Source organism: Vidua chalybeata, chromosome 4 (assembly GCF_026979565.1).
Source record: "Vidua chalybeata isolate OUT-0048 chromosome 4, bVidCha1 merged haplotype, whole genome shotgun sequence".
Lineage (NCBI taxonomy): Eukaryota > Metazoa > Chordata > Aves > Passeriformes > Viduidae > Vidua > Vidua chalybeata.
Genome location: NC_071533.1, coordinates 72,855,571 through 72,868,225, shown reverse-complemented (window position 1 = coordinate 72,868,225; position 12,655 = coordinate 72,855,571). Strand labels below are relative to the sequence as shown.

Below are 12,655 nucleotides of genomic sequence, written 5' to 3'. Positions count from 1 at the left end.
TAAACCTAAGATTTTTAGTCAGTTTACTATTTTTAAAATAGTCTTCTTTTAGTTTACTGAGGGAGAGACATCTCTCTTGTTAAGGTTATGGTGTCTTCTCTACAAGAGGAAAAAACAGTTATTTTGTGGTTCTCAATTTTGTTACGAATAGTAGTAGCGTGATTTTCACAAATCACGTTGTGAAATCATTGTGAAACCTGCATCTCAGGCTTTCAGTAGTGCAGTCTCCAAAATGCCAATACCATGGGGATCAATAGGATCATCAAATCTGAGTTGGAAGGGGCCCACAGGGACCCTCAAGTCCAACTCCTGGCCCTACACAGGACACCTCAACAATCCCACCCTGTGCCTGAGAGCGTTATTCAAACGCTCCTGGAGCTCTGGCAGCCTTTGGACCATGCCCATTCCTTGGGGAGCCTGGGCAGTGTCTGATCACCCTCTGGGGGAAGAGCCTTCCCTGACGTCCAACCTAAGCCCTTCCAACACAGCTTCATGCTGTTCCCTTGGGTGCAGTCAGCATGTCTTGGGACAGAACAGGATGATACACGGGTATTTTGCAGCAACTTCAGAGCTGGGGCGCTCTGCAGAGCGGCCCGTGAGCCATTCCGTTGTGGGAAGATCATCAGAAAGGAGCGCCCCCTTCTACTGACCTTCCATCAGCGTGTGGTGGATGCTCCAGTAGACACTCAAGCAGTGCTTCTCCTTTTTCATGCCGCGCTTGCACTTGCAGCCGTAGAGCTGGCTGGAGAGCAGGGCGGTCACGGTGCTGCGGCACTGGCTCTTGGCATCGGGGCCCAGCTTGTTGGCGCCGTTGCCCGCGATGCACTGGCGCAGCGTGCGGAACTTGGCGCTGCACACGGGGTCGGTGGTGCAGGCCTCGCCCGCCTGCAGGCAGTCCCTGCTCGAGCCCACAGCTGCTGCCATACCTTCTGCAAGGGAAGGGGAGAGGCGGTCAGAGCCGTGGAGCAGCCCGGGGGAAATGCAGTGTGTCTCCCGCCATCTCCTTCTTCTAGGTTGCCCAGAGAAGTTGGGAGCTTCTCTGGAAGCATTCAGGATGGAGCTCTGAGCAACAGGGATAGTGGAAGGTGTCCCTGCCCATGGCAGAGGAGTGGAACCAGATGAACTTTGAGGTCCTTTCCAACCCTAATCATCCCATGGTTCTATGACAAGATCAGCCTGGTAGCAAGTTTATAAGTGAGAGAAACTTGACCAGTTCCTGGTGGTTGATTTTTCCTTCTTGGAAAACAAAAATATTTTCAAATCATTTCTTTCCCAGCTCTCTATTTCATTTCTGCTCTCCTAATTTAACAGTAGACCAATGTTACAGAGACCCTGGCCTCTGCTCCTTGAATATAGTTTAACTGTGCCTACACCTTCCTAGAGCTATAAATGGCTCTCTGTGGGTGTTTTGACATGGAGTCAGCCCACATATATCCCAGGAGTTGGCCCTTGTTCACTGTCTCCATCTCCCCAGGACTCCCAGTGTTTCCGTCTTGGCTTTCTCCAAGCTCTTGTAAATTGTCTTCAGAGTTCCTTTACCAACACAAAATGCTGTGTTCTCCATTTGGAGAAGAGAGCCCAAAGCATGGGAGGAAGATGGTATTGCTACACATACACCAATACATTATCTCATCAGGGCTCAGTGGTGCTGTGCCTCAGTGCCAGGAGCAGACCAATCCCGTGTTATTTATTGCTCTTCCTCGCTCAAGCAGGCTGGACACATCCAGACTGGTTCCTGGGATATACTCAGCCCAGCTCATGGCTGCATCACTGCTCCTGGCAAAGGGCAGGGCCAGCGGCTCAGCCGTGCTCAGATGTGCTTGTGTGGCACCCAGGTGGCAGAGAGGGGACTGGTGTGATGGTCTGGAGCATTTGACACACGTCAGGCAGGACTGCTCCACGGCTTGGGAGAGTGAGGAAGAGGCAAACCTGGTTTATGGAAGGGGAGAATCAGTTCCAGTGACTGTACAGTAATTTTGGATCCTGCTACTATCAAAACAGAAACTGATGCCATGACCTTGAAGAACTTCTCCAATACTTTCCAAAGGAACTCTCTGTCTCTAACATAACTTGTTTTCCCTTTGGGTAGGAACCAGAAGGGGAAGGACAGAAAAGACCATCTGCTTTTTGACTCCCTCCGGTGTCTGTTTCTGGTGAGATTCAGCTTGGACAATATTAGAAAATCCTAATTCCTTGGAAAAATGTGAGTCCCTGATCCCCATCTCTGAGGGCTTAATGAAATCTCTGCTTTCTCCAAGACTCTACAGATCTCTTCATAAAGTCCCCTTTTCTGCCCTCCAACTGCTACCTCTCCTTAATTTCTGCACCTCCCAGTTCAGCATTCGAGCCCAACAGATCCATTTCTGTTCCCTCAGCAGTCACAGTGTGTTTGTTAAGAAGGAGCTGCCTCTGCTGCTCTTGATTAGAGTAGAAAGTAGCAGCTGGAGTTCTGATACTTCAATTACGTTTATTACAAACTTTGGGTGAACCCACTAGGAGGTTTCCTCCTCAAGTATCCCAGTGGAATCTCAAATGAAAAACTTCCATCTAACTGCAGACTATTTCAAAGTGCCTCATGGCCAATGTCAAGCTTTCAGGTATTTCAAATCTCACACCATCTCTGATTTATTCATAGACCTAGTTTATTTAGCACTCAAGGCTTGTTTGGATCTGCCAAACGTGGAGAGAGAAATTATTTCCAACATGTGGGAAACTCTGCCTTGGGCTGTCATATACTGAAGAACTTCGAACACAGGGAACCAGTTTCCTTGAAATATCATTTGGGCAATTTGCAAATTCACTGAGATCCATCAAATGAGCTAGAGAACATATCTGAGCAGACTCCATAGGAAAAAATAGTTATTTTACTCTGGCTTTTTCCAAAGGGTCTCCTCTGAATGAGGATAAAGCCCAGCAGGTTGTATTCCAGAAGAGATGACTTTGTCAGTGTCCTGTCATCTGTCAGAAAAGTAGGTTAAAATAGAAATTATGACCTTCCTTCCCTTTCTCTGCTACATGAATTGCAGAAGATACTCCCCAGGATGGTTATAAACACAACCAGCCTGTAAAAGCTGTAAAACACTCTGGGATCTCACTTTAAATAAATCAAGCAGATTGACCATTTGAGAAATTTTCCTGCAAAATTTTAAGTAAATATATCCTCAAACTGAGCCTTGTTCCATAGAACAAAGGCCAGGGGTGAATATTTACAGTCCAAACCCACAGCATAAAACACCTCCATTCAGACTTTATGACAGAAGTGCTTGAAGCCACTTGGAGTGTCATGAATGACCCGTTCCGTAATTGTGTCACTTAAAAACCAAATCATTCAGGGGCTTTTATTGTTAGCGGTGTCTTTGCAACTGAGACAACATAACACCACGGTTTTCTCCTCACACTGCCCCTGAGAGAGTAATTTTATGCAACATTAAGACAGCACCTCTTAGGGAAAAAAATAAATCTCCATGACTTATAAAATTGATAGTGCTTCCTAACAGGCAGGGACAAGAGCAATACTAGGTCTTCTCTCCCAAGATGGAGCGGCCTTTCTGGTTTTGCCTTCAAAAATAGCTCCTGGCAGGCTCTGTGCCACAGGACTTTCCTCCTCCTTGACTGGCCAGGGAATTGGGATATGCATGGAGCTATGCGCAGCTTGGGCTTTCTGTGTCTCTGCTTTTCTAATAGCAGCCCTTCCAGCTCCCTCTGCTCCCTTTAAAATGCCATTTGTCTGGAGTTTTATTCCTCACTCCCTGCTAATTTCACGCTGTTTACGGTGGGCAGATGGAGTAATGAGTTTATTTTCACATCCTGTTTGTAGCTGTGCTTCACATCTGTTTCTGCTCACTCTTATCTCAGTGCCATTCACCCAGAGTTTCTCTTCAAGTGTGGGAGCAAGAGAAAAACCTGTCTCTTCCCATTTTAACAGACCCTCAGCTCCTCTCAGATAAGTGTCTCAAAGTGCATTATGCTGACCAAGCAGGTCTGACTCTCCTCCAAGGACATAATTTCCTTTCTCAAGGAAGTGCAGCTGTGTCTGGGGTACAGAAGTGTGAAGGTGGTTCCATGTGGTCTGGAAACAGTGAATAAAATGCCTGGAGAGCACCAATGTGGAGTCCTGTCACTCTCCTTTTCTTACTTAACTTGGGCTTTAGATGTTTTAGCAGGAACCACACCAGTTCCACTGGGGCCTTGGGATACATCCCCCTTCCCTCCCCTCCAGTTTATATATGAATTCAGCATGAATCTTTTTACACTCCTCATTTGAGGGGCTGGAGAATGTCCAGAAAAGGGAAACAAAGCTGGGGAAGGGTCTAGACAGTAAGTCATATGAAGAGCTCCTGAGGGAGCTGGAAAGGGGCTCAGCCTGGAACAAAGGAGGCTCAGGGGGGACCTTGTGGCTCTGCACAGCTCCTGCCAGGAGGGGACAGCCGGGGGGTCGGGCTCTGCTCCAGGGAACAGGGACAGGAGGAGAGGGAACTGCCTCAGGCTGGGCCAGGGGAGGCTCAGCTTGGACACCAGGAGGAATTTCTTCCTGGAAAGGGTGGTCAGGCTTTGGAAGGGGCTGCCCACGGAGGTGGTGGAGCCTCCATCATCCCTGGAGGTGTCCAAGGAATGCCTGGATGTGGCACTCGGTGCTCTGGGCTGGGTGACAAGGTGGGGATTAGTCACAGGGTGGAATCTATGGTCTTGGAGGTCTTTTCCAGCCTCAGTGACTCCACCATGATTCTGTGATTCACACACAGTTCATGGAGTGATGAACACTTTATTTCCATGACAAGCTGCTGACTCAAAAACATTTGGTGTTTGCTTTTACAATATTTGCAGCTAATAGGAGAATAACCACCCAAAACCTCCAAGAAAGCAACAGGAGTGATTTATTACCCTTCTAGGTTAGCCTTGTTTTGCCTGCAAAGGTGGATGGTTGTCTTTACAGAAGCACATAACATTTGGGTTGGAAGGGACCTTAAAGCGCCTCTGGTTCCTTCCATTGGACCAGGTTGCTCCATGTCCCACCCAGCCTGGCCTTTGTGCCAGATTTGGGTTTCCAGCCAAGCCTTGTGAATGGCTGGGAGAGAACACTGCAAGGAGCACTTGCATCCTGTGCTGGTGTGAGAGACATGGGCAGAAACAGGGACTGGCACCAGACCACCCTTGGTGTTCAGCTGCTAGGAATGGCCACCACTGGACAATCCTCACAGCCCAGGTTGAATTAAAACAGATTAAATCAAACACAAACTAAATGTTGGTACTTGTCAATAGGCAACTGTCTGATATGCGGCACATTTGAACTTCCCCAGAGCTGTCAGAAACAAGTTATTACAAAAAGTCATCCTGGAGTGAAAAATGATGGGAAAGGGAGTCTTGAAGAAATATTCCTAGTATTTCACAACTATCCATAAACCAATAGTCATGCATGCATGGGCCCAGTGGCTAATGCAGGTGGCCCCTGCTAAACGTTTAAACTGTGTTTTCAAGTCATGATTTTATAGCCAAATGCTCCGGATCACACAAGGAACAAACTCTTGTACACAGCTCAAATTTCATTTCCCATTTGCTGCTGAAATACCTGCAGAGCAGCCCCAATGAATACCTCTGCCATACCTCATGCTCCTTCCCCCAGCCTGCTTGAGAACAGCCCTCCCACGAGATCCCACACACCTTGTCCAGAACTCAGAGCTGTCACCTGGATTTTGTAATGCCCAGAAACCTCCTTTGGGATGCTGTTCCCCACGCAAGTGGAAGTTTCCTTCCCTTCCACCTGTCTTGCCCTGATCTTAGTGGAGGATCCATGCTCCAACACCACGCCTCTCTGAGGGCTGCCCCAGTGTTTCCTGTGCTAACTCAGAGCAGCTCACCTGAGGAGGACAACACCACTCCTTGCTGACTGTCCTCTGTGGACTTCGATGGTTTTACCAACATAGCACACACATAATGGAATCCCACACTGCAAACGCATCTTCTCCTAGTGACCCTTCCCAGCCAGCACTGGGGTGGTGGAATTTGCTGAGAACATCTCAGGAATGTAAGGTCTGAGGGTGTTAAAGCAATCCTGGAAAGTTCAGACCAATAACGTGCTGCGTGTCTTGATCAGGCATTAAAAATGTGCTGCCTGACTCTTCGTCCCTCCAGCTCTGACCCTTCACCCCTTCTCTCCAAGTTATGAGCAATCTTTTGTCTGTATTTGATTTGTGCCTCCACCCAGGACTTTACAGGCACCGAGGAAATACAAATAACCACAGCAACACCCACTGAATATTTCCTTCTCCTCTAATGGCTGATCCATGTAGGAGATAACCACTCGCTGTATGGCCTCAAACCCAGAAGAAAACATTTCTCTGATCTTTCTGGCTGTTTATCATAGATTTATACATGACACCCAGATACCATGACAAGTTGTATCATGTCTCCATTACCCTTAAGGAGAACAGAATTCATCATGAAAGCCCTCATGATGACTTGGGGTAAAGTCTCCCTAGATAGCATTACTCCCCTACACTAACACATCCTTTTTGACAAGGCTTCAGCCTTTGTTTTCTAAAGATGCCTCTGGAATGCCCCATCCTGCAGGACTGACTCAGCCAGACTAACCACCAAATCAGCTATAAACAATATTTTTATGAAAGGAGGATGAAAATCAGACCATCACACTCAGTGCATGACCTGGTTGCAAATAGTTGTGTATCTATTTTAGATAAGTTTAATCCATCAGACCAGGAAAAAGGCTTAAAACCTTTGTGGATCCATGAAGTCTCAAAGTGGGTACAAGTTATTCTGAAATACTGGGTATCTGAAACACAGATCACACAAAGTTAAGATAAGTTTTGGCAGAGAAAATGATCCATGTCACATTCATTCCTTGCTGAAAGCTGAGGACACCATGATATTGGTGTATTGGGAAGCTTCAGTCCCTCATTTCTCCTGGAACAGAGGCTCTTCTCCCACTCCCAAAACTAGGCAGTCATAGCAGACAGGGTGACTGGGGTTTGTGATCACCAGGGTCTCAACACTGGTGCCTAAAAATAAGCATCCCATCCTGTGGGATAACTGGTGCTCTCTGGGTATCAGCTCCCTGTATGTCGAGATGAGACAACATCTAGCAGAGAGCAGTAAGGACAACTGAGGTCTCAAGGGCCAGAGGTGATCTTTAAGTACTTACAGTAGATATATAAGACCTTAAGTTCCACCTAAATTTGACTTTAAAATGTCCTGGCTGATGGTAAAGACATAAAGATGCAAGGCAGAGCAAAGATAAAGGCAGAGAAAAACAAGCTTAGAACCAGGAGACAGCTCCTCTTTTGGTCTAACTCTGCCTGGATCTGCTCAGTCACATTACCTTGTGATCTTCCTTCCCCCCTCTGACCTGTCATGTTCCCCATCCGAAGATCTCCCCATGTGCTGGACAGGGCTCAGACAAGTCCCTGTTCATCTGAAAGATGATGGTGAGCAGGAAGTTTGTTCCCTTGTCTTTCTGTGGCTGCAGGGCTAAAATTTCACCTGCATATAGAATCACAGAAGCATTTAGGTTGGAGAAGCCCTTTAAGATCACCAAGTTCAACCATCCCCCCTGCACTGCCCCATGTCCCCAAGTGCCACATCCACAGGGCTTTGAAATCCCTCCAGGGATGGGCACTCCACACTCTTCTGGGCAGCTGTTCCAGTGCCTGACCAAAATGCAGCAGAAAGCACATTCTCAATGAAGGTGACTCAATAAGAACATTGAGGATTCTCGATATTCAAATGATCTTTACTCTCCCAGTTAGGCTGATCCCAAGAGGACACTGTGAGCACCCTGTCACAAAGAGGAATCCCTTATGTGTTTTCCATGGAACAGCCAGGCAGTGCAACTGGCCATGGCTGCAGAAGGGCAAGCATGGACTTCCATGGATGGGGCGGCCAACACCTCTCTGGGCAAACAACAACCACAATTGCAATGTTGGTGACTCTTTGTGCCAGCTCTGGGAGGCCGATGGCCTTGGTCATCAGCTGGATTTGTCACACAAAGGAAACCAAAATTCCATGCCCTAGATGTAAGTCTCAGGTAAGGAACAAGCAGAAGGATATCAGTCTAAGGCAAGGAGCATTCTGCAGATGTCAGAAGCACAGGAGAAAGGGGGCTTGGTTATGTGCAGAGGCATGCCAAGACAAAGGAGGTCTGTATATGTGGAAATTGGGAGAACTAAGGAATAATTTAAGCAGGGCAGTATTTGTGCTATCAGCAGCATGCTGGACACCCACAACAGTCTGCCCCCACTGGGGTTAACATGTTCAACTTCCTGATCAGTAATTGCTGTGGGGCTGATTTTCCAGCCTTTAGAGGAAAGAAAGTGCTGTGTGCTGCAGCTCCTGGTGCAGCATGTCCCTGGTGCTCCAAACGGCTGCAGGGCTCAAGGCAAAATATTAACAAATTATCCTTTAGCTGCAGTCACTGAGATCCCCAAAGAGCTCGGCACTGTGGAGTTTGGGGTTCCTCAACCGTCCACACCTGGAGCAAGATTTATCTTTAAAAAAAAATTTCATTGGCCAATATTGTGATTGGATACTGGAGCACACACCGTGACATGTTCTCCTGGTGTCTTTCCTAGACAGCATCCTCATTACATCCTTTGCTTCTTCTCCCTTTACAAGCAAAAATTCTTCTCATGTTGCAGTTTATGCTCGTCTGCCACTAAGGCAGCATTCAGGAGTCATCAGCCACAGAGTCTGAAGTAACTGAGCTCCTCAAACATCACTTGATTTTGTACATGTATTTTTATTTCTCTATCTGTGCATCAAGATCAGCTCAGCTTCCTAGCCCAGATTTGGATAAGCAAGGCAGCCTAATTCTCATCTTTCTGAGCAAAATTTCAGCTAACAACACCCAATGCCTTAAAGGCAGTCTGCTTAAGTCCAGCAGAATGAGATCCAGATCTTTCTCAGTGCCTGTAATGGTTTTATACACATATAGAATTAAATATCTGAGATTTTTTTAACTCCCTTAGCTCCATTTTGCTTCAAATAATTTGACTGAAGAGTTCTAGCATTCACCATCTCCTCAAAATCTTGCAAAGTCCTATTAATTAACTGTGCACTGATGTAAAAAATGACCATTTCTGGAAGCCCATATGTGCCACATAAAGGTTTATTGTTTCCTACGGGGTAACTTAATATGAGAGTCTCTAATAATGCAGTCTCAGTACCATGGATGATCCCACAGGTCCACCACATCTGACCCAGCAACGTTGTTTTTTGTCTCCAAGGTAGAAACTCCTGACACATTTCACACATATCTGTTTCTTCCATCCCTGCGTGCATTGGTGGACACTGCAATGGATTTTCATGATCTCACAGATTCTGTAGAATCCCTTGGGGCTGTAGCACTGACACTGCTAATTCTTGCATCTGTGCGCTGTGCTTTCATTACAGAAAGCTCTGATCTGCATTGATGTGCAGCTCCCAAGCCTCCTCCCAGTGGCATGTTAAAGGCTTTCTGTAGTGCCTTCTCCTCTGCCATGGCTTCCAGAAGTTTATTCCCAATGATGTTTGAGATGAGAGAAATCTCCTCCACCAGATTTCCATGGCCTGTGCAGTTCTCCACCAGCACTCAAGAATGATGCTCAAGCACTCCCAGGACAGCAGTGCCTGCTCTCAGCTCTTGTTTTCCTGCTTTACACTGCTCAAACTCCATGGATGCAGCTGGAAAATCGAAGCTGAACACCCTCCTGCCTTCTCACAGGTGAATGAGCTATTTCTTTAGCAACAGTGAAACTGGGGTCACTTTTTTTTTTTTTTTTTGAGATCCATTTGCCCTACCTGAATATTTTTCTTTAACAACTCCTGCAGCAAAGGCATCCCTCTGTACATGAAGGTGCTTTTTGCAGAGTGGTTGAGAAAACAATTCCACCAAAGTGCACAGGAATTCTGTCACTCTGTCCTGAGTCATTCACAGAGGGATTTACTGGCCAGGTGGTTGATCTTGAGGTGAAATATTCAAGATCAGGTTGGACAGGGCTCTGAGCAGTGTGATCTAGTGGAAGATGTTCCTGCTCATTGCAGGGGGTCGTACAGATGACCTTTAAAGACCTCTTCAAAACCCAAACTATTCTCTAATCCTCTGGCACAGCTTGCCCAAATTCAGGTGCTTGCTTTCCTCTCTTTGGCTGGCAAAACTCCCTGTCCATGCTGGCACTCCTGTTTCACTTGGAATCCTGAATAACAGCCCAGAAAGAACAGTCAGCTCATTTAATTCCAGAAGCCAAACCCTGCAAATCTTTCTTAGCTGTCAAAGCAGCATTTCTGTATTCACATGGCTTTGGCCAGAGTTTGTGTATACGTCAATACTTACACTTTCTCCCAAATACCCCACATTTCTGATTTCAAATTAAATTTCTTTTGCCATGCCCCATTTTTGACCCTTTTGCTGCCCTCTCCCCTACCCCCAGTCTATGTGGACTGCAATGTCCTTATTTCCTTCAAATAATTCTTGCATTTTCCTGTCAAAAACCTTAGGAGCAAGTTAAAAACCAGAGGGAAATTTTTATAAGGAACATGTCCCATCAGGGGCATTGGAAATGCAGACTTGCAAAATCTTCTTGGTCAGGGCAATTTGCAAAGACCCAAGAGGGGCAGATCACAGGATGAAGGAACCCCACATCTCCAGCTATTGCCTCCCTTGGTACACAAGGGAAACAAATTTTCTCTGAATATTCCTATTGAGTTATTTGGGATCTAATCTCCGTCTGAGGGACTTGTCCTTCTTTCCCTCTGCTCCCAGGGGCAGGCATATTGCAGCGACTTCTACTTTGAAAAATTGTTTTCAGTGTTTACAGATAGTCCAAACCCTTTCTTAACTTCTGCCTCATGAACAGAGCAGCATTTCTGGAGGCTGAAGCACTGAGGGATCAGGATCTGACAGCACAGATCCCTGTGCCCTGCTCACCAGTGTTATTAAAGGCATCTCAACACTGGTTTATTTTCTCTTTTTGCCCGGTCTACACTTCCTTGCAGTGTATCACTTTCCAGATACCATCCGGTTGTTCACATCCTTTTTCACATTCACAAAGGTGTCTCCGTCTGCTGTAGTCTCTGGCTGCAGCCAGTTCCCATGGAGGAGTTGTTTACCAAAAAAAGAGATGATGGAGCGAGGCTGAGGATGAGGAGAGGGATGGTTTGTGCTGGTGATCCATTGCTGCACAGCTGCTGACTCATAAACTGGGAGTAGAAATGGGTCTGGCATTCATGCCATGGGTTTCTCCCTCTCTGGCACACCCAAAAACAAGACCTTGAACTTCTGCTGTGGCACAGGTCAGAACATGTGATGGGTGATGAGAGGGGCAACAGTTCCAAGGAGATAAAGTAATTTGAGGACATGGACGCTTTTGGACAAGACCTTTGGAATGACATCCAAGCTGCTTCTGTCATGTCTCACCACACTCCCCACAGAATAAGAGATTTCCCTTCCAAATTCTGCTTTAAAATCCATTTCCCCTCATGCCACAGAACTGCTTACACAGAAATACATTCTCCCAGGGGTTGCTGGAACCTGTCAGAGAGTGTGTGTATATGAGCTACTAGAGATGGTAGAAAAGTAACATCTTTATCTTTCCAAGTCTTATGAAGAATGAGATCCCAAAGGAGTGGAAAAGGAATGCCCTTTTTAAAGAAGCAGGCAAAAGAACCAGATGAATCATGGATCAATCTCATGGATAACACTGTCCAGGGAAGTAGGTGTGACATGATTTGACCTCTCCAAGATATCTGGCACAGGTCCAAGAGTGACTGGCCTCTGAGCAGTCACAGCCAAGTGGGTGCTCATGAACACAGAGCTCCAAAACCAGAAAAGGCACATTTTCAGACTCAGAGGTGTTTGAGAGTCTGTCCTGAGTCTGGTAGTGTTCAATATTCCCATACTGGCTCCAGTGATGGAACAGAGAACAGATTTCTGTAATTTGTGGCTGACAGAAGGTGAGGAGGGGGTCACAAGCAATGGGCAAGACAAGAGTGGAATTCAAAATTATCTTGGTCTGTTCAAGGCAGTGTATGAAATCAGGAGGATGACACTGACCAGAAGCAAAAGTGGCACTGGGAGATGTGAATGTGAAAAGAATGGAGAGAAAAGCAAACCTAGGAAATAGAAGCAAGGCCGTGGGGAGAGAGGTGGTCACAGGCTGAACAGGGAAAAGAAACAGGATGAAAACCAGAAAGCATGTGGTCTGGGCATAAATGGTATGTGTTTATCACAGGAAGAAATTATTCTGCACTTCTCAGCCCCAGTAAGGCTTTAGCTGGAGTTTGGGTTATCTTTTGATGGGACAACACATGTTAAGGAAGATGACAAGATCCCAGAGGAATTTTATTACAATTACAAATGGTTTGTAAGCTGAGGTAAGGATGAAAGAAAAGGATTTGTGTAGTTTAGGATGAAGGCTGTGAAGAAACAAGATCAGAGCACTCAAATACATAAACAAGACATTTTAGATGTGGATAGTGATAGATATCCCTCCATGGCTGTGGGACATGAGATGAGAAGTAATTCTGAGTAAATGTGCAGCAAGGGAGATTTAGATCAATATTAAGAAAAATGTTACATGGGAAGTTAAAAAGTGGAACAGATTACGGAGGGTCTGTTTAATCCCCAGCAGTGGAATTATTTGCAAAAGCACCTGTCAGAAGCAGCTCC

The 12,655-nt window shown here is 46.2% G+C and overlaps 1 protein-coding gene across 4 annotated transcripts in view; it reads right to left on the bottom strand.

Annotated features, from left to right (window-relative positions):
* Positions 1 to 12,655, bottom strand: part of LOC128786750 (GDNF family receptor alpha-4) — a 72,740-nt gene that overhangs the window by 18,447 nt on the left and 41,638 nt on the right. For all 4 annotated transcript variants that reach the window (XM_053940319.1, XM_053940320.1, XM_053940321.1 and 1 more), the window contains exon 2: positions 651 to 929. In XM_053940319.1, coding sequence (XP_053796294.1) covers positions 651 to 929 — 279 coding nt within the window. The remainder of the gene's footprint in view (positions 1 to 650; positions 930 to 12,655) is intronic.